Source organism: Panthera onca, chromosome A1 (genome assembly GCF_046562875.1).
Source record: "Panthera onca isolate mPanOnc1 chromosome A1, mPanOnc1 haplotype 2, whole genome shotgun sequence".
NCBI classification, from domain to species: Eukaryota; Metazoa; Chordata; class Mammalia; order Carnivora; family Felidae; genus Panthera; species Panthera onca.
This window is the reverse complement of record NC_138339.1, coordinates 34,830,369-34,854,476: the sequence shown is the minus strand read 5'-3', so window position 1 is coordinate 34,854,476 and position 24,108 is coordinate 34,830,369. Positions and strand designations below refer to the sequence as shown.

At 47.0% G+C, this 24,108-nt stretch overlaps 1 protein-coding gene across 5 annotated transcripts in view; it reads right to left on the bottom strand.

The window, feature by feature from the left end:
• Positions 1 to 7,708: 7,708 nt before the first annotated feature.
• The window catches only part of NIM1K (NIM1 serine/threonine protein kinase), a 64,129-nt gene continuing 47,729 nt past the window's right edge, over positions 7,709 to 24,108 (bottom strand). For 4 of the 5 annotated variants that reach the window (XM_078445352.2, XM_060634558.3, XM_078445345.2 and 1 more), the window contains 2 exons: positions 10,558 to 10,826; positions 7,709 to 8,581 (listed from right to left, as the gene is read on the bottom strand). In XM_078445352.2, coding sequence (XP_078301478.1) covers positions 7,832 to 8,581; positions 10,558 to 10,826 — 1,019 coding nt within the window. In that variant the 3' untranslated portion in view covers positions 7,709 to 7,831. Of the gene's footprint in view, positions 8,582 to 10,557; positions 10,827 to 10,928; positions 11,208 to 24,108 lie in introns of those variants that run through there. The other variant, XM_060634561.2, reaches the window with a different exon arrangement.

Sequence of the window (24,108 nt, the reverse complement as noted above, 5' to 3'; positions counted from 1 at the left end):
TATCAGATATTTGACTATTCTTTTTTTTCCCTCCTGAACTAAGAATTCAGGCAAGAAATCAGCCAAGGTGCTATTTCTAAATATGGGCATTTGTTTCATTTCATTTCATTCATTCACTAATTTATTCATTCATCACTCAGCAAACATTTGAAAACCTGATATAAGCAAGGCACTCTGCTTAGGTCAGAATTAAAGAGTTATAAGGCATAATGTCTTGTCGTCAAGGAGCTATTCATCTAGTGTGGAAGAATTTGTACTCATAATTTATTCTTACCTTTTAAACAAAGTGGGTGGTCAGCATGTATAAATTTGGCTGTAAATATTTATGAAGAGAGTTACTGTGTTTTCCCGGAAACAACCTAAGATTAAGAGTTACCAATTAAAGATCAAACTTTACAGCCAATGAACTGCTTCCAACCAGCAAGAGCCTCCAACGTAAGAGTCACGTGGTGCTGGTGCTCCCAGGGGTTTTATAGAGAGAATTTTCACATTGGCAGTAATACTGGACCAGATCATCTCTAGGAGCCGTATCAACTTTTAGGATTGTATGAATTAGGAATTAATCCAGATTATTTGCTAATCCCAATCAGCTCATATCATTGTGTCATGTCTACATTCAATACTTAGTGATAATTTCTTAACCTTCTGGGTTTTTGTTTTTATGAACACTAGTGAGTAAGTTTAAGATTAGCAGTAGATCAAACTCAGACGGATGCAAACAGCTACTTTTGATCCTCCTGTGATTCAGTTGAAACGCTTCTTCCCTTACCTCCTGTTTGAAATGTCCTGAAAGAAACACTAAAGATGTAAACAGAGCAAGGAATGAATGTAACAGGGCTTGAAATCATTTCAAGCGAGGTAATCTTGACATCAAAATGAACACTTTTCTTTAAACTTTCCAGCAACTACTTTTAATTAAGTCCTAGGTTCCTTGTGTTTTTCCAAATTGGTGGTCAAAGAAAACAGTCGTCCTGTGATTCCCCTCCCCCAAATTATTATAATGGTAGTAATTTGGTGCTGAAGATTATGAATAGCAATCCTCAAGAAGTTTATAGATCATCAGAGTTCTGGCTTATAATAATAATGCATTTTTATTTTAAACGTTTAGAAGTAAAAAGGAATTCATCTTTTCTTTGCCCATGTTTCATCATTGTGCAAGCCTCTATATTAAAAAAAAAAAAAAAAATGAGGGGCGCCTGGGGGGCTCAGTCGGTTAAGGGTCTGACTAGCTCAGGTCATGATCTCACGGTTTGTGAGTTCGAGCCCCGCGTCGGGCTCTGTGCTGTCAGTTCAGAGCCTGGAGCCTGCTTCGGATTCTGTGTCTACCTCTCTCTCTGCCCCTCCCCCACTCATGCTCTGTCTCTCAAAAAATGAATAAACGTTAAAAAAAAATTTTTAAAAAAAGGAAAAATTAAAGTTTTGTTAGACTGATTTTACAAAAGCATCCCTGTGCCTCCATGTCTTTCAGATGCTATTAAGCAAGCACCTCCAACCCACCTTAGCAAAACTCTCGATCTTTAGGGCAAGAGTTGCTTCCTCCCTGAAGGCTGCCTAGACTGCATATGTGCTTACTGCAAATGTGCTTACATTTCACTCTTATCAAATTCCTTATTCAGGCTTGCAAACTCCTAGAGGATCTGTTCTCTGCCTACTTCAACTCAGTACCACACTCACCAAGATTTACAATGTTTCCATCTACCCTGTCTTCTCCCTTCCTCAAAATGTGCCAGGTTTATTCTTCAGGCCTTAAAGCCTTTGGTCTATGCATCAGAACCCTTCGACACATTTCAGATGCTCTCTGCCTTGCCTTCAACTCCAGCCACAAGGGTGGCAACTGTCTCCAGTCTTTGCCCAGGACCCCGGAGAATGTGATAACATCTCCCTTTGGATTCCCGCTATAGACCTTTCGCTTCAGCCTCACTGTGATGTGGGGTCCCCGCAGAACTCACGTGGCACTCACAATTTCAACAGGCTGCAAGTGCAGAGGAGTTAAGTTCCCACGGCCACCCTTGACCAATGATGGACCTGGCTGGCGGATGTTTCCTCCTTTTCTCCCTTGGGCAGACAGTTCTGAGAAACGTTCCAGAAGTTTCCTCAGAAGATCCTACAGAATCAACCACCAGTTGGCCCGTGGCCAATTTGCAGTGCATCCTTATGTGGCTTTCCTCTATTCGGTTTTACTCCTGTGCATCTTCTGTATCCTGGGTCATTTCCCAAATATGTGAGTTGCATGTAAGCTTTTGTCTCGGGCTTTTTTTTTCTTTTCTCTCTCTCTCTTTTTTTTTTTTTTTAGAATCCAGGCTAAGACGATTGATACCCAGAATAGCCCTATAATGCAGACCCTCAGGGTAGGAGTTGAGGGCTGGTTTACTCACCAGTCATGGCAATCACCCTATTGCTGTTTGTAGTAGGCATATGACTCCCCCCGAATCCCCAAAGATGACCATCTCTAGAACTTGTGAATATGTTTACCTTACTTGGCAGAAGCAAATGTCATTAAGGACCTTGAGCTGGGGAGATTATGCTAGGTCATCTGGATAGGCCCACGCTAACCATGCAGGCCCTTAAAAGCAGAGAACTTTTCTGGGCTGTGATCAGAGGGAGATGTGAGTTATAGAAAGATGGTCAGAGAGATGTAACATCGCTGACTTTGCAGATGGAGGACCGGGGCCACAAACCAAGGAATGTGGACAAGGAATTTGACAATTCTTTATCAAAGTCCAAGCCTTGGTAAGAAGAGATTGGGATACTGGGGCCTGAGTTAGTAACCACAGTGTAGATGAATCTGAAAATGCTGAGAACAAGATTCTGCTTACACAGGACTGGCAGAAGCAGCTGTTCTCCCTTGCCTGGAGCCCCTGCCAAGGTCTCTGGTGAGGCAGATGCCTGCAAGCTGAGGCATGACCTCCTCGAGACCATCTTCCAATACCCTTATTATTCTCCAAACCCAGAACCAGGTCAGGCCTCAACAGCTGCCACACAGACTGAGGAGAGAAATACAGCGTCTGTGTGGGAAGAAGTAGCTTGGGCACAGGAGGAATTGCAGAATCAAGCTAATATGTATTATCAGGAACCAGGGCAAAATGTGTTCGAGTGGATCTTGAAGACATTGGGCCAGGGGTCGAGGTCGAGGAAGAATAGCAGGTGGGATAAGGGAGAGCTAATCATCCTGGGAGCATTTACCCATGACTTGGAGAGGACACCATAAACTGGTCCTAACATGCAGCCGGGATGGCTATAGAGGTTTGGACATGAGTGCGGCCTGCAGTAAATGAGGCAGAGATGTCACAGTGTTAAGGAAAAGGTAAGAAAGTTCTGGGAGGTACGAATATTAGAAAGGTTTCATTAAGTGAGACTGAAGAACCACCTACGTACATTCCCCAGGAGGACGTTACCTTCACTTGAGGCAATAAAGAATGTTCTGGGAGGGGTGTACCAGCACTTATGTAAAGGTCAGTGATGGCTACACACTGCCAGCAGGCCTTGGCAGTGGGAAATGCTGCCACGGAACCAGGCGTGCTATGATCAGCGGGGATGATGGGATTCTAGAATGACAGAGGCCATGTATTATCACTTAAATGTCAGAGGTGAGGTGGACATAATAGAATGGACAGTCTGGCTGGAGGGAAAATCAAGGAGCCTTTGTTTTGTGACAAAGGCTAATAGTTCAGAGTTCTGAGTGACAGCTGGCTAGAGTGTTACCTGACTTGTATAACAAAAAAAAAAAAAAAAAAAAAAAAAAAAAGAAAAAGAAAGAAAAGAAAAAGAGGCAAGCTGGTGAGGAGAGGCTGATATAGCCTGTCACGAGAAAATCATGGTCCCAGAGCTAAGTTATAGACCCAGTGCAGTGACTGGGAGGCCAGGTCTTGAGGAAAAGCCTGCTGGCACAAGTATATACGGTATACGTGCCCAGAATTTTTAAGGACTGTTGGCTAAAAAGTCCAAACTGAACTGGATACCAGGAAATCCTAAACACTATTATGACCCTAAGTGTGGATGGGCGTCTTTAGAAACCAGGTGATGAGTGGAGTTCTGGCCAAAGTCTGTCTCACAGTGGGTCTCACCTTGGGGTTCCTTCCCCAGTCTCCAACTATCTACTTGGGATCGATACTTTTAGACCACTGACCTGTGGAGGAAGAGCCACGTGGAAACCTCCAGGGCTGTACCCTCTCCCAGGCCATGTTCGTAAATCACGAACAAGCACACGAGGAAATGCAGCCATCAGTATTACCATCCAAACTCAGCTTCACTACTAAAAAAATTTAAAGTCACAAAGGTAATGGGCTCCATCAAAACCTCCTTTAACTTATCCATCAGACTTCTAAGAAGAGAGCAGGCAGATAAGAAAGGATGATGGCTGTTCTCTGTTGTCGCCCCCACGCAGGATGCGGATGCGGCATCTTCACTGGCAGCCTCTGGCACTGATAGGCAGCTGTTACTTTGGAAAATGCTTTCCTTTCAATTTGCATCAGAAAGGAGGATCAAAACAATGCGCAGGACGGGCAGCTGGTCTCATTTGCTCCAGGCAATTGTCAATCTCCGGCTCCAGGTCACAATATCGTCTGAAGGACTTTATCCTGACAGTGCGGAATATCACCCTAGCCCACTGTATTGTGACAGCGTCCTAGGTGGGTTTAGCATCAGAAAGTGGCAAGAACTCAGATGCCCTAGTGAGACTTATGTGTGCCAGAGCGTGGGTGATAAACGCCCGGAAGAATCAGGGGCCTGTTATGTTGACCAAGTATTCAGAGGCCCAATGACCTGGGGCAGGCCTACACATTCCTTCTAAGGTAAAGGACAATTTGTTGCATCTTTTACCCCTTAGTGCTGAGGCAGAGGCACAGGGTTTAGTAGGACTCTCTGGGTTTTGGAAGTACATTATGTTTAGTACATTCTTCCAGTTCTGTCATGGCTGCCCGTTTCCAGATCTCTCTCTCTCTCTCTCTCTCTCTCTCACACACACACACACACACGATCCAGTTTCAGGCTTTGCAGCAAACTGCATTGCCACCCTGGCTGTATTACATGACGGTGAGGGATACTGTGGGGGGTCCGGCAATCCCAGTGGACGGCTACAGCACAGCCCTGTAGGGTCCTGGAGTGACACCACACTTTCTGCAAAAGAGAACTGCTTGGGCTCCTGGTGTGTTACGGGGCCCTAGTAGAGACTAAGCACCTGATTATGGGACGCAAAGAGACAAAGCAAACGGAGCCATCTCCTCATGCACTGGGTCACTATCAGATCCATGGAGTCATAAAAGCAGATGGCACAGCAGCGACCTTACTGGAATTGACATCTACTCAGGATACAGGTTTGCCTTTCCTGCCCGCAGCGTACCCTCTAACACAATCATGCTATGACACAGAGAATATCTGATCCGTTTTCATGGTATCTCTCATGGCATTTCCTCAAAGACTTTCGTGGCAAAGGCAATGGGCACTTGACCATGGGATCTACTCATCTCACTATAAACCTCAACACCTGAAACAGCCAGCATAAATAGGACAATGTAGTGGTTCAGCCAAGGCACTGGCTCTATAGGACAGTATCCTGCAGGGTTGAGGTTGGATCCTGACAGTCTCCAGGACTGGGTACAAGCACTTTAACCATGGCTGATGGATATGTGTCCCCTGTTGTTAAAATACACCGGCCTGGTGGGGTGCCTGGCTGGCTTGGTCAGTGGAGCATGGGACTCTTGATCTCAGGGTTGTAAGTTCAAGCCCCACATTGGGGGTAGAGATTACTTAAGAAAATCTTTATAAAAAAAAAACACAACAAAAAACTATAGGCCTGGGAATCAACAGGTAAAAGTAGGATAGCCTTCTCTCACATCAGTGATGTGAGAGTGACCCACTTGCAGAATTTGTACTTCTCTTTCCTACAACCCAGGTTCAGCTAGATTAGAGGTTTGGGTTCCCAGGGGCAGGGGGATGCTTTCACCAGGGGACCCAGTAAAGGTCCAGTGAACTGGAACCCATGACTATCGCATGGTCACTTTGAGGTCTCTGTGCCAGTTGACAAGCAAAGAGAGGAGCTATCATACTCGTGGAGATTATTCACTCTGATCATCATAAGGGGATAAAGAGGAGAATGTCTGGAACCCAGGAAGTTCACTGGAGCCTAACTTTGGGGCCTCATGATACCAGTGAACAGGCAATTGCAGGAACCACGGCCTGACAAGGGCAAGGCAACTCAAGGCTCAAATCCTTTTTTTTTTTTTTTTTTTTTTTTTTAAGATTTTGTAGAATCTTTACACTAAATGTAGGGCTCAAACTCACAACCCCAAGATCGAGAGTCACATGCTCCACCAACTTAGCCATCCAGGCACCCCTAGAGGCTCAAATCTTTGATGATAAAGATTTACACCATACTAGACCAATCTAGGCCAGCTGAAATGCTGGCCAAAGGTGAGGGACCTTTAGAATGGGTGACAGAGGAGGGAGGGATGAATCCAATCCTAGCCTCGGGACCAGCTGCGGTAGTGACTGTGGCTCCATAGTCTTTAAAGCGTGGTCCCTAATGGCATCGGCATCACCTAGGAACTTGTTAGAAACGCAGGTTCTTGGGCCCCGCTCCAGATGTGCTGAATCAAAACTCTGGGGGTGGGTTCTCACGGTCTGTTTTAACAAAGCCTCCAAGAGATTCTGATGCACCGGACCTGAGAACCACTGTTGTAACTTGTCCTACTAATCCTCCTGCACGGAGTGCCAGCAGTGACTTGGATTTAACAGAGAGTGGGTCGGGGCAGAGCCTGGGGTGGTGTGTGTGCCAGGTAGCAGCTATGTGCCCATCGGATCCTTCCAGCCACGCTTCTCCCTCCAGCCACTGAGGCTGTGACTGTTTCCATACAAGTTTGAACAACCTTATGCAGGTCCTACTTGATCGTATCTTGTCACCTGACCCTGGCCACCTCCGGGGCTTCTCTGACACTATGGCATGGGAAGCACCAGGAACTCATCTGGTAAGTTCACACATCATAATCTGCAAATGTTCTTCCAAAGCATGCTCCAGGGGTACTTACACACAGCAAATTCTGGGGATGCAGGGCAGGTGACACCATGGGACCACTCTTGACTAGTGGTGAACAGGAGGTGATGGGTAAATGTTTCTCCATTTGTGCCCTAGGCAGACACCTGAGATGTGTTCCATAAGGCTCCTCAGAGCGTCCTGCAGGACTGAGTGCCGACCACCCATAGCTCTGGCCAATGTGTGTTGGCTTTTCCTGTTTCTCTCCCCTGCCCCTCTCTCCTCTCCAGGATCATTTCCCAAAGAAACTATTCTACATGGAGCCTCTGTCCTAGGCTTTGTTTGGGAGGAACCCAGTCTTGAACCCCTAGCTGCCTGGAATGCTCTTGGCCTGCTTTCCAAGGGTCACTGCTGCTTCCTATTCAGATCTCAGACTACTCCAAGTATCCTCTCCTAACGGTCCCATCCAAGGTAGCAAACCTCTAATATCACATCACCCTATTTGCATTCTCTTTAAAGCATCTATCACTATCTGACATTTTTCTGTAAAAAATGTCTTTGTCGCTGCCTTTGTCCGGCACTAGACTATCCTGAACAGGAGGGGAGGGGCCGGGACTGTGTCATTCTTCGCTCTTTCCTCGGCACCTTAAACAGTTCCTGGCAGAAATATTTCTTGATTAAATAAATGAATGAACGCTAGAGTTGAAGAACAAGAAAGCAAATCTAGGCTTTTCTGGGGGGAAAATGCAGATCTTAAATTTAAATTTATTTAAAAATTACAAAAATGTCTCCACCCAAGTTGTCCATGAAAAAATTTAAAAGCAGCAACAATGCTCTTGGTTAATTATCAGCAGTTAACGCAATTTATAAAATTGAACAAAACTTAGATGTGTGTCTTATGCCTCTATAGACATGGGACCCTTTCTTCAGGTCCCTTTCTTTCGGGTCTGGTAGTATCATTATCGGGACACTTTCCAAAGCCTTTTTTCTTTGGACTCTATGTAAAATGATCCGATAGACCCCTGTAATGGAGCTTCGGGCATCTCTCCCTTGGTTGTTTCGAATGTGCTCTTCTGTAATACCCAAGTGTTCTAAAGTGCTTTTGACCTCGTTTTCTTCTTCCTTGAGGGTGCTGGTTTCGGACAAATGTTTGGGATCCAGTTGGAAAGGCTCCAGAGGGGTGGGGTACGGCACCCCTTGCATCCACTCATTGCTCATGATGGAATCGATGCCGTGCCTGTCGGTGGGTACGGGCTGAAGGACGCCCCGGATGAGGCGGAGGCAGGGCTCGGACACGTGCGGAGGCACGCTGTATGTGCCCTCCAGGATGCTCTTCTTCAGCTTGGCCACGGTCTCTGCCCGAAACGGCATGGTGCCGGTCACCATGAAGTACAGAAGCACCCCCAAGGCCCAGATGTCCACATAAATGCCGACATAATGCTCGTCTCGGAAAAGCTCGGGCGCCGCGTAGGGAGGCGACCCGCAGAAAGTGTTGAGCATGTCGCCTTTTTTACTTACTGTGCTGAATCCAAAATCACCCACCTTCACACAAGTATTACTGGTATAAAACACGTTTTCTGCTTTCAGGTCTCTATGAATAATTTGGTTCTCATGCTGTGGAAGAAGACACAGGGAAAAGCTATCATTTTCAAGGAATAATACTAACAGAAGCAAATGTGTCAGTTGCTCTGAAACAGTGAAGTGATAGATGACGGAGTAATAACCAGTTCAGCGGATGTCAACCTAACTCAGATTGCAAGCCTCGAGGGCCGCCCGGCCATGCCCTTTAGCCAACGTGACACCCACACATCCCCCAAACAGACCAAAGGTTCTTTTCTTCCGTGGGGCAATGGTTGGAGTCTGTCTGACACTTGTGACTCAGGAATCAGTGCCAGAAATGAAACTTAGATCTTTTGAAACTACACGATCCAAAACACAACGAAATGGTAATCCTTCATGTTTGAGGCCATGAATGAGTTTTTCTGGCTGAGCAGCTCTTGACTAGAGCCAACACCAACAAGACTTAGAGCCCTCCCCAACTTTTCAACCCTGCTCCTTTGTGGGGGCTCCTCTCCAGAATCCAGTAGAAGGAAAGAGGCTATATTCAGCAAGTTTTAGCAAGTCCCACTGTGGGTGGCGAGCATGTACCCCACCCCCACTCTCACATTCTGGATCCATACAGACAACCTTGAAGACCCCGACCTACTTAGTCCCGAGGGCTCTTGGGATGGTTTAATGTGACTTTGCTGGTCTTCCTGGGGTAAGAATCTGGGCTTTGGGGCCTGATGGCTGGGTTAATTTTAGGTTCAATGATCCCAGCAGTGTAATAGGAGTGTTTCCCTTCTTTGTAAAATGAGATACCAGGAGCCACCTCATGAGATTGTTGTGAGGGTGGCCAGTGGTACTGTATCTGCAGTGCTCAGCAAGGTCCCGGCCCAGAGTGGACACACTCAGTGGAATCTGGATCTGTGCCCATGACTCACCACTGGACAGATGGGAGAAATGTCAGGGCATGGAGCTTCAGAGGCCTCAGTCTGAGTTCCCTCTGCTCTCCCACCCAATTTCTTTTCCAAGTAGGATGTGGAAGACTCTTTGCCCATCTGTTCCACTGCTCAATGTGGGTCTGGCTTACTGCCTGGCCCTGGGACAGTTCACCACAGCATGGGGCCACTTAAATGACACCTGGTGGAACTGAAGATCTGAAGCACCCACCCCCATTACGGTTGGGCTTTTCTCTCTCACTCACTTCTTTTTCCTTCTCTTCTCCCTCCCAATGCCTATCTCGGGTCCCTGGGTCACTAATTTCCCTTAGTAATTTGTCCAGAAGGTCACTGATGACAGTCTTGCCTCCACAGCATCCAGTCAGAAGAACGAACTAGAAATAGCCTCTCACCTCACATAGACCCCAGACGAGTGTCTCTTTCCTGCCAACTGTACTGAGACTGTACTAGGTAAAGAGGACAGCCCAGACTTCTGCACTAATGGAGCCATAAAGATGGTGGTCAGGCCCACGTGTCAGGCTCCTCAGTGTGTGGGGGCAAAACAGCCAACAGTGGAGAAGGCATAGCAGAACCAGTTCTGGGAGGAACTAGGGGTGTGTGTGTGTGTGTGTGTGTGTGTGTGTGTGTTTTAGGAGTCCACATTTACCTAAAGAAATGATCAGAGGACTAAAGTAAGAATGACATAATAAATGTTAATCTGCTGAGCACAGAGGCAGCAAGAGCTGGAGGAATTCACCAAAGGCAAGAAGGGTCTGTATGAGCTGACGTGACATTGAAGAAAATTCCAGAGAGAGACAAAACTGAGCAGAATCATGAAGGGTGGAGAGGATTTGGAATGTGAGACGTGGTAAGAGGGCAGAGAGACACAGAGGCAGGGAGACAGGGCCCCAAAGCAGCGTGGAGCCAGCTGTCTGGCAGTGACGAGATGGGGGCAAAGAGTGTAATCTCGTCTAGACTCTCACAGAAGGGACTACTGTCTGCCTTTTGCAGGACCGAAGCTTCCGGGACGCTTGGAGAGTGGCCAACTGGAGCCCACGCTCCCACTGTGGGCCGCGTGGGGGCAAGACTCCATCCCTCACATCCACTCACCATGTGCTTCACGGCAGACACAATCTGGGAGAAGATGAGCTTGCTTTCTGGCTCTGAGAGTTTCCCTTCAGTGCTGATTTTCCCAAAGAGTTCCCCACCCCCTGCATATTCCATCACCAAGTGGAGCTTGGATAGGGTCTCCACCACTTCATACAGACGGATGATATTGGGATGGTGCAGTTTTTCCATGCTGGAAATTTCACGGGACAGTAGCCTTTGGGTTTTCTGGTCCAGCTTGGTCTTGTCCAGGATCTTAATGGCCACCTTTTCTGGGGAAAAAAAAAAAAGAGAGAGAGAGACGATGTGCCCATGTTCACAGGTACATAGATAGTTAGAAGTGTGAGGAACCCACATGGGCCCCTTTGTTTTACTGGACACAGAGGTTAAATGGCTGTTCCCAGGCTCCTGGAGCTCGTCAGTGGTGATGACAGACAGACGGGAGTTCCTTGAGCTCACAACAGTGCTCATTCCTGGGATCGGTGTGAGTTTTCCACACACAGCTTTTGTGTGTTTTCCTGTCTTCTAGGACTTCCGGACTTCCAAGACTCCTGTCTTCCAAGGAAGTTTCAGTTTGATGATCTTTATCTAGTTGTCTGGGTAAAGTGTAAGCTTCTTTGCTTAGCCCAGAAAGCTCCCCCTCATCAGACCCAACCCACCTCTTCTGCCTCATCCTGCATCGTTCCTGTCCACAGTCCCCGCAGCCCCACGCACAACGTTACACAACTGTTTGTTGTTCCCTGAAAAGGGACTGAACATCCATGCTGGGACCTTTCCTCCATCTGGATCATTTCCTCTGCTTGGCTCGTCACTGCTTCCCTGTTCTGTACTCAGGTAACTCCTGATTACCCTTCAAGGCTAGCCTCAGAACCAGTCCCAGGACGTCAATTCCGTGTATTCTCCTTACGATAATCTCAGCACACCGGCCTATAGATGCTGATTCCTTGTCTGTCTCCCCCTCCTCCCTCTTCCCACGTGGCTACGTTTTATCTGACTTTGGCAGCACAAAGCACATAATGTAAGAGTACGGGCCACACAGAGGTCTGTGCAGAGGTCAGGGGGTGCACGAGACTGACCGGCAGGGTGACGTGTGGCTGGCGGGAGGGTTCGCTGGTATGATGGCTCTGGACTGCAGTTTACTGTTATGTATTGAGAGCCTTAAGCATGGCTGCATGTTTTAAGCCAGCCATTTTGCTTTGGTTGATTAACTTTAAAGAAATAATCTGACATGGGCACAAGACTCCCTATGTCAGAAGACTTTGGTGACATTGGGAACAGCACCCAGCAAGAGAGACGGCTAAAATGAAGTGTGGTCCATCCATCTCTATAATGGTACACCATGCAGCTGTCAAATTAATGATGCTGATTTTTATTAATTGACATGAAGTGATGTTCAATACAGAACAAGTGAGAAAAAAATACAACTACACATTTGCATAGAAAAAAGTCTGGCAAGTTATTCACCAAAAAGTTTAGAATACTTATTTTATTAATAGGGGGATCGCGGGTGGTTTTCCGTTAATTTTTTTTTTAACTTATCTGTATTCTCTGATTTTCCTACAATTAATCAATTAACATATATTGCATAATAAAAATGGTTACTGTTTGAACACGGTGAATCTACTCCAAAGTAAAACAATTCTTTTTTTTTTTTTTTTTTGGTTCGAATTGGACCACATTTTGTATTAGGAAGAAAGAAGTTTCCAGGCAAGTAAATGGGAAAACAGGATTGCAGGGCCCCTGAAGACCCACAACTGCTTTGAAGAACTTGGGCACAGTGGCTGTGGGCGCAAAAATAGATGCCGCTAGTTAAAAATAGGAGTGCTGTTTATATATTAAAGTAGGTCCTCGGGGCTTCTGGAATGGAAAGGGGCAGGGTTCTCTGGTCTCTGAGGTCATGCTTGCTCTAGAGGAGGCAACACTAGGGAAGAAGGAGGCGAGTCACAACGGAGCAGAACCCTTGGGGTTTTGTGTCACCTCAGTGGGCCATTGGCCCCAGGGATGCACTGCCACTACCAGCCGTCTGGGCCTTCTGCCTCCACGTCATGTCTTTTCTACTGTTCCGTCCTTAGGAATAAGATTTACTCCACCTGCTTACCAGAAGCAGAAACTCTTGGTTTTGGGTAGCCTGTTAGGTAGAGCTGCTATTTTAACAGCTGGAATGATGAGCCCCATCTTTAACCTGGCAGATCGGCTGCAGAAGAGCCCCCACCGCCGCTCTTCCCTGATCCTGACCCTGAACCTGACCCGTACTCCTGTTAGGGTGCATATCCTCTTTGCTGCGTGGCAGGCAGAGGCACGTGGTCACCCACGTGGCGGGCACCCAAGAATCAGGTCGCGGTGAGGTCAGGCTGCTGTCACAAACCTCCTTTGAGCACAATTCGAGTCTTATTTTATTTTTTGTTTTTCTTTTATTTCTTAAAGTTTATTTATTTTAAGAGAGAGAGCAAGCAAGGGAGGGGCAGAGGGAGAGGGAGAGAGAGAGAATCCCAAGCAGGCTCTGCATTGACAGCACAGAGCCCGACACATTCCCATGAACCATGAGATCATGACCTGAGCCGAAGTCAGGAGTTGGACATTTAACTGACTGAGCCACCCAGGTGCCCCATTTTTTTATTTTATTTTATATTTGAGTGGCTCTTGGCAAAGGCTGCCCTCCCAGAGCCTGGACCAGAATAAGGCAGGAGAGGAGCTGCGAGAGGGAGGCCTTTCTTTTTTATTATTATTATTATTTTAAAGTTTATTTATTATTGAGAGACAGACACAGAGCATGAGCAGGGGAGGGGCAGAGAGAGGGGGAGACACAGAACCCAAAGCAGGCTCCAGGCTCTGAGCTGTCAGCACAGAGCCTGACGCGGGGCTCGAACTCACAAACTGCGAGATCATGACCTGAGCCGAAGTCGGACGCTCAACCAACTGAGCCACCCAGGAGCCCCAAGGGAGGCCTTTCTTTTTTTTTTTTTTAATTTTTTTTTTCAACGTTTTTTATTTATTTTTGGGACAGAGAGAGACAGAGCATGAACGGGGGAGGGGCAGAGAGAGAGGGAGACACAGAATCGGAAACAGGCTCCAGGCTCCGAGCCATCAGCCCAGAGCCTGACGCGGGGCTCGAACTCAGGGACCGTGAGATCGTGACCTGGCTGAAGTCGGACACTTAACCGACTGCGCCACCCAGGCGCCCCTAGGGAGGCCTTTCTTAAACTCTGTGCCCTGGATCCCCCCGGGCCTTACTCCTGTCCACCTGTTTCCTCTACTTGGTGTCGAATCAGATTATTGCCATGTCTCCTAACATAAATGTATGATCATAGAAAACATGAAAAAGGCTCCAGTATCCTGGATTGTCACTAAGTGAAAGAAACTGCTCTTCCAAGGAGAGCGAGGTCTCCAAATCCACTCTTTCAACAAGGGTTCCGTGAGCACGGACACAACGTGCCAGGCAGTGAGGAAGACACAGTCCCTGCAGCTCAGCAAGGGACAGAGACTTTTAAAAAGCCCATATTACAAGTGCAGCACGTGTGAGGAAGGGGTGCGGGTGGAGCATGGAAAGGCCTCCCTGGGAAAGGACATTTGAGCCGTGACCGAGAGGTGAGGAGGGAGGCCAGGCACGTGGCTGTGGGATCACATGTGTGCCAGGCCCAGGCGAGGGACAGAGGGACACCATGTGTGCTCAAGGACTCGAGCGGGAGCCCACTGTGCTGGACACAGAGAATGAAGGGAGCCCAGTGGGGTACGCGGGATCAGAAAATCTGGGGCTTTGGAGGCTGCCTTAAGAAACCTAGGCTTTGCCTGTGGGACAGCGGGAAGACAGTCCACGGTTCTCGGGAGAGTGATAATCTGACTTCCGTGTCTGAATGAGTACTCGGGCTGCACTGAGGGAAACGGATAGAAGAATAGGCCTGGGAGCAGGTTGGCGGGTTGGGAGATCCCAGAGAGAGGACTCTCCCGGTGCTGGCAGGAGGGAGAGAGACTGGACACACTTGAGTAACCCTCCCCTTTCTCCAAATCTGGTCAGGAGTCTGACACAGGTCCCATGTAGTGGGCAACACATTCCTTAAACTAGGACTTGCAGACTTGAATATCTCGAGAGGCCAGGGTGGTGATAGGGTGGCGAGCTTGCATAAAGCAACCGGGAACAGTGGGGACCACGGTGTCCTGAGGAGGACATGCCCTGGTGCAAACTCAACTCCAGACACTTGTTGCTGTTTGCCACGGAGACTCGGTGTTGTCACAGCTGATTTTTTTCAAGAGAAGCCAGACCTCTGAATTTTTATGCAAACGTTCCAATCGCTAAGTGACAGCAACTAATTCACATTTTTAAACTTAAAGTGAACCAGGCAGAATATATCTGGAGGACCAAAGGGAAAAGGGGAGAAAATCGATATTAGAACACAGAGTGTGGTGTAAAAAATTTGCCACAAGAGGATCTAAGATCGTCTTTACAGACACAGAGCCAGGGGCTGGGAGAATAGGTATCAGGCCCTCCCTCTCGTTCCTTTGATCCCCTGCAAGAGACCAAAGCCAACTGGAACCCAGAGAACTACAGAGACATAACACAGTCTGGGGCAGAGAGCAGAATGGGGGGTGGAGAGTGGATCTGGAGAGGCAGGTGGAAGATGCTAGGCACAGCAGGCTTGCAGGGTAAAGGTGAGGGAGGTGATGTGGGTGAAAAGCAAGAGGCTGTGCTTTCCCTGGAATCTGACTAAGTGTCAGCTAGAAGAATGTAGTGGAGAGGCAATGAGGGAAGGTTCTAGTGGTAGGGATGTATAGGAAAGAAGATCTTGAAGCAGGAAAGGCCCTGATACCTTGGGGTATTGGTCCACACAACTTTTGATTGGCTTTCTTTACCCATGAAATATTTTTGAGCACTACTCCGGTTTCACTCAGAGGAAAAGCCAGAGTCCTTCCTATGACATAATGACCCCACATGATCTGGTGGCTGCTGTCCCCTGGCCTCATCCCTCTGGCCGTTCCTGGACTACTACAGGAACTACAGTACTACACTCCCTCCTTAGGCTTGCTACCCTCTCTGCATGACCGCTTCTCTCCCACATCTGTGGGCAGCAACCTTATTTCTTTCAGATCAGTGATCACCCCCTCAGGAAGGCTGTCTCTGCCAACTTATCTCAAATAAATGTGGCCCTCTCTGTGTATATATATATATACATATATATATATATATATATATATATATATATATACACATATATACATACACACATATATATGTATATATGTATATATATATAATATACGTGTACTAATATACACATTTTAAATGTATATATAATCATGGAAATTCAAAAGATATCGTGACAAATAAATATAAATGGAAATTCTTTTTTCCAAGTTTATTTATTTGTTTTGAGAGAGAGAGAGAGAGAGCACGGGGGAAGGGCAGAGAGAGAGAGAGGGAGAGAGAGAATCCCAAGCAGACTCCGAGCTGTCAACACAGAGCCCAGTGTGGAGCCTGAACCCACGAACTGAGAGGCCATGACCTGAGCCAAAATTAAGAGTGAGCCGCTGAACTGACTGAGCCACCCAGGTGCCCCCGGAAATTCTAATATTGCCTTCCCTTATCCAGTGATCATCTTGGGCATCCCCTAGGGAATGTGCACCTTACTTTGGAGGCCTCTCGGGGTCAGCAATGACCCCCAATTTGCTAAGACCAATTGTTATTTCTTAGGCTTTATCCCTTCTCCTTGAAACACCTTTATCACTTGGTTTCTATGGCATTTCTCTTCCCTCTTTCTTGTGTTTTTTTTTTTTTTTTTTTTTCTTATTGAAGCATAGCTGACATACGATGGTATATTAGTTTCTGGTGTACCATATAGTGATTCAAGTTCTGCACATAACGCTCACCTCGGTAAGTACTCCCCACCCATCACCATGCAACGTTATTGCACTATTATTGACTATATCGCCTGTGCTGTGCTTTCCATTTCCGTAACTTATTTATTTTATAACTGGAAGCTTGTGCCTCTTAATCCCCTTTGTCTATTTCACCCATCCCCCCCCCCCACCCTCCTTGCCTCCGGTAATCACCAGTTTATTCTCTATATTTAAGAGTCTGTCTGTTGGTTTTGTTTTTTAGATTCCACATATTAGTGAATGCACATGGTATGTGTCTTTTCTCCTGCCTCTTCTACTTCTGAGCCTCTTTTGCTGTGTCCTTTTCATCTCGGTAGCCTCTGAGTGTTGGCTACCTGGAGGCACAGTCCTTGGACTCCCTCCCTACAACCATTTCCCTGGTGATTCCAGATGCAGAAGCATGTCTGCCTGCATGACCTCTCCACTTAGTTGTCTTAGTTTGGATTCTGCCTGAAGCAGAGTCCGAGGCAGGGATGCAGGTGCAAGTAGTTTACGAAGGAGATAACCCCAGGAAATACAGATAGAAGAATGAAAAACCGAGATGGGAAAGGAAAGACGGCCAGTAAATGATGTGTTACTAAGCAAGTTATCGGTCATCCTGCTGAGTTACTGTGCCTTGATATCACAAGAAGAGCTGGCGTATTTATGGATCAACTACTGCCAGTAACTGGTTTTTGGCCACTCCTGGGGGATGTAAATTCCCCTCTCCTTCTGGCCTCCCATGCCTGCGGGAAGAGCAGGCTCCAGAACCCAGAGAAAGTCCAGAGGCAGAGAGATAGCGAGACTGGCATGTGAAGGTTAGGCTTGCATGCACCGAGGTGGTAAGGTGCCTGGAGACGTGGGTGAGGCCGCAACACGTATGCGTAATGGATGTGTAAAAGGACGTACGACACAACATGTTCCGTACTCTGGGTCTCCTCCCCCCACCCCCAGACGTGCTCCTCCTACAGTCTCCCCAGTTTCAGTAAACGGAAACTCTATTCTTACACTTGTCAGGACCAAAACCTTTGAGGATTTGACTCTTCTCTTACACCCCGCTTTGAATCTGTCAGCAGATGCCTACTAGATACAGCCAGAATCCAGCCGCTTCTCAGCATTCCACCGCTAACTTCCTGCTCCAAGCCACCACTAATCTCTTGCCTGGATAACTGGCACAGACACCTACCTGATCTCTCCTTTTCTGCCTTTGACCCCTCGCAGTCTATTTTCAACAGAGCAGCCAGGGCGATCCTATTAAAGCATAAGCCAGATCGTGTCACTTCCATGCTTGGCTCCAGTTTCACTCAGAGGAAAAGCCGGAGTCCTTCCTATGACATAATGACCCCACATGATCTGGTCACTGCTGTCCCATGGCCTCATCCCTCTGGCCGTTCCTGGAGTACTACAGTCACACCCCCTCCTTAGGCTTGCTACCCCCTCCGCATGACCACTTCTCCCCCACATCTGTGGGCGGTGACCTTCTTTCAGGTCAGGGATCACCCCCTCAGGAAGGCTGTCCCTGCCAACGTATCTAAAAATGTGGCCTTCTCTGTTCCCTATCCCCTTTGCTTGATTTCCTTCTTATCACTCACCACTATGTAACATAATGAATATTTTCCTGACTTATTTTTGTCTGTCTCTCCCCAGTAGAACGTAAGCTTCATAGCACATACTGGTGTCTATTTTGTTCCCCGCTGTATTCCCAGTCCCTAGAAGAGCACCTGTTACACAGCAGGTGCTGAACAAATATTTGTGGAATGAAGGCTCTGATCTAACCTCACAAGAACCCAGGGTGAGGAATATCGTCACAGAGTAAACTCAGTTTGGCACTTTGCTTTTTCATTGACTGTTCTTTTCCGTGCACCTTCCACGTTACTGTAGACTCTTCATTAATCCTGATTTTTAATGGCTGTGTAACCTTCTATCCAGTGTATATGCTCTCATTTACCTGGCAATTCTTATATCATTGGATCACATAAGGGATTTCTAGTCCTTTGCATGATAAATAACACCCACAATGAGCATTTTTTGGTTACAGTATTTCCAATATTGGACCTATTTAGGATGGATTCACCAAAGCCGCTTTAAACCGTTTTTAAAATAAGAAAACAAGCTTTAATTGCTGTTTTAATGAATGTGTTCAAGAGGAGGTATCATTTCTTTAAAATCCATGAGCCTTCTCTATGAAGCTTTACTCTAGACTGAGTTAGTCCCCAGTCCTGTCCGCCAGGAGGTGACAACAGAGAGGACTTACCAGAGAGTACTGCCATGCCTTGCTCCCTCTAAAATCTCTTCCCTGCCCCCACTGGGTTCTCATGAGGCATTTTATACTAACTTAAGTTACCAAATATTCGTTGAATGTTTAGTTGAACGTTTACTATTTATAACCCATGTGGGGAAATTCTAAGGATCAAAATGATACAATGACACCAAGGAGCCTGTAACCAGAACACCCAAGATTTTCGCTACCCCCTGGATGTGTTAAGCCCCAAATCTTTATTTCCCGTTCCTACTTTCCCTCAGGCTCCAGGGTGGCCGTTAGACTCCATGACCTTCATGTTCCCCCAAATCAGTGCTTCCAAATCTTCCCTCTCAAATCTGCTTCTTTTTCTATAGTCACTACCCACTTCTGAGTTGCTAAATAAATGGGACCCTGGGCATCACTTTCAATACCTCTTCTCCCTTCCTGCTGTCACCCATGCAACTGGCCACAGGGTTTTCCAATATTCTGAAATATTTCTCAAATGCATCTCCTTCTCTCCATCCTTCCTGTCACTTCTTTAGTTGAGATGGACATCATCATTCGTCTGGACTATTAGACTAATACTTTTTCTGACTTCCCTGACTCTTGTCATGCCCCAACTTCAATTTGCTTTCCTCACTGAAAGTTGATCATATTAATCACTTTGTATTAATTGCTTGCTTAAAGCTCTTCGGTGGCTCCCCAATACCTAAATGACAAAACCCAAATGCACAGGAAGACTCTCCATGATCTAGTCCCTGCCTGTGTCACCTTCTGCATCCCCCTTGCCGAATTCCTTTTAAATTTCCAAATACTCCCCTCACTAGCTCAAACCTCCATGCGCTTCATAAACCTCTAGGCCTACTGCAAGCCTGTCCCGGTCAATGACCCTTTCCTGCTCCCCTTGAGCACAGCTGAACACACCCATTTACCTTACTCTGCGGCCACACCTTCCAGTCATATCCCATCTCCAGTACCTACTGTGAGTTCCTAATAGGCTACCACCACATTGTACTCGACTCTGTAAGGCCCAGAACAAAATATCGGTACGGGAGTGTTTATTATATTTTTAAAAAGGAAGGTGAGGGGGCATGAATAAACTGATGAATAAGTAAATTGAGAGAGAAGAAGAAAGGGTTCTAGAAACATGAGACTAGAGTAATACACAGGAAGACCAGGGAAGAAGAGGTCAGGAAGGGCAGCAACAGAGAAAGGGACAGGCACCCGTGGCCTCATTTACTTTTGTTTGTGACAACAGATGGAACATAAAATATTCAGAGGCTGAGTGCATCATCTCTTTTGAGAAATTTCTAATCAGCTTAAAAGGGGACTCATAGCTCTGCCCTATCAGCTTGCAAGGCCCAAGGGAATCTAAGCTGTTAGCTATAAAAATAAACTCCAGCCAACAGGGGCCTCCACTGGAGCCTTCCTTCTAGAGATCCAAAACAGCTGGTGCCCTTTGAAAACGACTGTCCTAGGAGCTGCCCCACCCCCCGCCCTCCCCCTGCACTGAAACTCTCTGCTTTCCTGGGAATCTCCTCCATTGTCTTGTCCAGGCTGTCCCCATGGCCTAGAAAGCCTGACGACAATTCCAGGCCAGCTGGCTTTGATGGGGACCATACTTACACAATCACTGTCCACATTGTACAATCTGATGTGGCTGGGCAATGGGACAGCTGTTTGAAATTCCCAGCGAACCTTTCTAAGCCAATTGCTGGTAAATCTCCTTCCTCTCTCAGAGGTAAAGATTTGGAAGGAACGTTACTTCTCTCTTTCCTTTCCAGTCAGCTCAGGGTGGCCAAATGTCCCTCCTCCTTTCCTCAGGCCAGTTCTTCGGGTCCCTGAGACTCCACTTCCCAGGACCTGAACCACCCTCCTCTTTCCTGAGCCTTCCCTGTCGTTGCATCTGGGGGCTCCCCCTGCTCCCCCGCCCAACCTCTCAGCTCCCTTTATGCTCACCTTCCTGCTCCTTCCTGACCGGGGGCCCACTGAAGGCAGAACCCAAGAGAGGCGGGGCACGGAGCCAGGACGAGCCCGTTACAGGATGGGCCTACCAGTGAGGCCCAGGATTTCCTTTTCTGTCACTCAATTACCTGCCATTAAGTTTTCTATTGTTCAAACTTGCTTGTTGAACTGATTTTTCCACCCCCTGTGCTTTTGGCCTCCGTCCCCCTCTTTTGCACATATGTCCCATAGCCAGAGGGTGACACTGAACCTTTGACAACAGGGCTACTCTGTGGTGGGTCAGCACTGAGGAGAGCATGTCAGTGAGGCCACTGAGGCACCCAACTTGCACAGCAGAAAAATGCCGTGTTCTCTGAAACTCAAGGAACTAGAATTCAGTTAATTTTGTAATACAACAGACGAGAAGCCTTCGGCACTTGAGCAGGAAGTCACCATGTAAATGCCAGTTGTTGCTGTCATGCATCTTCTTCTGCCCTCCTTACTTAACAGCCTGTCTGCAGACTTAGACGCTTGCTTGCTAAGGGCTTGCGCTGATTTCTGTGCTTAGCTGCTTATCGGCTCTACGGCGGATGTGTCCGTTGATTTGCTGTGCTCTCTACTCTCCCCTCTCAGAGACACTACTTTGGACCTCAGGCTCTGCTGAGAGAGCCGTGGGACCTGTGGCCCTAGAGGCTGCCGCTGACCCGATGCAGGCGTGCCCTTGAACTCAGTGGCGGCCTGTCATCGGTTGGCGGGTGAGCAGTCACATTCTCTCTCCTCAAAATTCGAGCTGTCATAGAATGAAACTGGTGGTATGGAGATGGGTAATAAAGCTGGGACATCGTGTAGACGTGGAACTGGCAACAACCATTCGTGGCCGTGCGTCTTCCGATAATCACGCAGAGAAAGCCACTCTGCAGAAGGAAGTATAGAGAGGCAAGACTTTCATCAAGGGACGCAGAAATGAGCAACCGCGAGCCCCAGAGAAAGAAGAGATGGAGAGTGTGATATCTTGAGACCCGGCTCTGCTTCCCTGCTGTGGGCCCACAGAATTCCCCTCGTACACACAAGCTAATCTGAGTAGGCTTCTGTTCCACGAACCCAGCTATGTGTGACTCGGCAGGCCTAAAGAACAGAGACTTTTTCGAAAAATCAGACTAATAATAGCATTTGATGAATGGTTAGTGTGGCTCTGTCTAGGCACACGGTAGATATTCAGTGTGTTAACTTTTTAAATTTTACTCATGAAGAAATTGAGGCGCAGGGGTGCCGGGGTGGCTCGGTCAGTTAAGTGTCCCACACGACTTGGGGGCAGGTCATGATCTCACGGTTTGTGAGACTGAGCCCCACATCGGGCTCTGCACTGACAGCGAGAAGCCTGCTTGGGATTCTCTCTCTCCCTCTCTCTCTGCCTCTCCCCGGCTCGTGCTCCCTGCCCCCTCAAAATAAATAGGTAAACATTAAAAAAATTGCACAGAATGATAAAGTAACTTGTTCTGGGTCACACAGAAGTAAAAAGAATAATAATCCCACCCAGGTCTCACTGATTCCAAAGCCAGTGTCTTTCCACAATATTCACTCCATGCCCTTCTGCTACTTAATGACATGGCTCTCTCTTAGGCACCGTCTGAACAGGGAGAAGGGCCGGCAGAAAGCAGGCTGCAGGAAGAACCCATGTCACTTCTGGGACACGCGGGAGGGCTAGATGAGGTCCGTGTTTCCCAAAGTGGAGCCGGTAACACTCACGGGGCGCAAAATGATTTTTGTGCGTGGAAACTGCCTTAAATGGCACTGATGCACAGCATAAAAACACTATTCCTGCTTCAGTTATTCTTGAATTCTCCTAATTAAGGCAAAGAGAAAGTCTCAGATCGGTTTTTGGAATGTTTTACTTTTTTGTTACTTGGCGGTTTTCCTTCAAAACTTTGTGGAAGTTCCTAAGAGACTAAATTTTAAAAGTTCTCACCATACACAAAAAATCCTAACTACGTGAGGTGACAGATGTTTTATTTTTTTTTTTAATTTTTTTTTTAACGTTTATTTATTTCTGAGACAGAGAGAGACAGAGCATGAACGGGGGAGGGTCAGAGAGAGAGGGAGACACAGAATCCGAAACAGGCTCCAGGCTCTGAGCAGTCAGCACAGAGCCTGACGCGGGGCTCGAATCCACGGACCGCGAGATCATGACCTGAGCCGAAGTCGGCCACTCAACCGACTGAGCCACCCAGGCACCCCGGTGACAGATGTTTTAAATAACCTTACTGAGGTAATCATTTTTCAATATATACAGACATAATAAAATCACTGTGGTGCATATTTTAAACCTACCCAATGTTATATGCCAATTATGTCTCAATAAAGCTGGGCAAATACATAAATAAAAAATAAGTCTTTTAAATTTGTTTGCATCATATCTGTTTTTGCCATTACCTTCTATTCATAGCAAGTGACGTTGGTTTTTCATTATTTAAATAACATTACATTTCCTTCTGAAGTAAGTGTATTTAAGTAAAAAAATCGAGTTGCACCAATGATAGCTACCCTTTATTGAGTGGCTACTATGTGCCATATACTTTGTATATGTTTTTTCTAATTTTCCCAACAATTCTAAGGTAAGAATCATTATCTCTATTTTATGGCTGAGGCAACTAGGGACCAAAGAGTAAGTGCCTAGGAAGGGACTGAACCAGGACCTGAAACAAATTCATCTGATTCTGAATCCCTGTTCTTTCCACTGCCCCACGCTGCTTCCTCACCACTGGAATCTAACACCTGAACTCACACCCAGGAAAAAGCTCCAAGTTGGCCACATCTGGTAGCCTTTGCTCAGCCTTTGCCCTGTGGCCTTTCTGATGCACTGGACATGCTCCCCTTTCTGAGTTCCTCCCCTGTTTTGCCTTTACCCAACTTCTCTTCTCCCCTTCCTAATCATGTCTTCTCTCCCAGTTTCTGGCCCCTCGTCTCCCTGTGTCCCCTTTGTCTCTCATTCTTGCTCCAGACCACTGAAAAGCAACACATGTCCCAATTAGATTCGAGTTACAGCACTAGACCTACTTTTGTGGATAAAGTCAGCACTGTCACTGTCTGCTGAAGTACTGTCATTTACCCAGGGAAGCAAGGTGAGTAGCCGAGATGTGAGGATGTGAACCCAGATGCTTGGGCTCTGAGCAAGACGGCAGGAGACTTGGAGCTCCAGTGACTTGGGACTATGCATGTGTGCACATGTGTGTATATGTGTTGGGGGGCGGGGGTGACTTTTATATAGGGGCCAAACATAGAGATGGAATTGAAGGTTGGAGCAGAGAAGAAAATGAGAGTCAACTCTAATATGAGAGAAGAGTGACACTGGAGATAGGGTAGCAGGCTGGGCCTATGGTGAGAAGATGTCAGTACAGTACTCTCAGGAACAGGATAGAGTCCATGGGCTTTAGGAAGTTGGTAAATTATATCAAGTCACAAATGTTATTTTCCTGCCTTACAACTCCCTTATGATAATCCCTAGGCTTCGGCTAAGTTACACG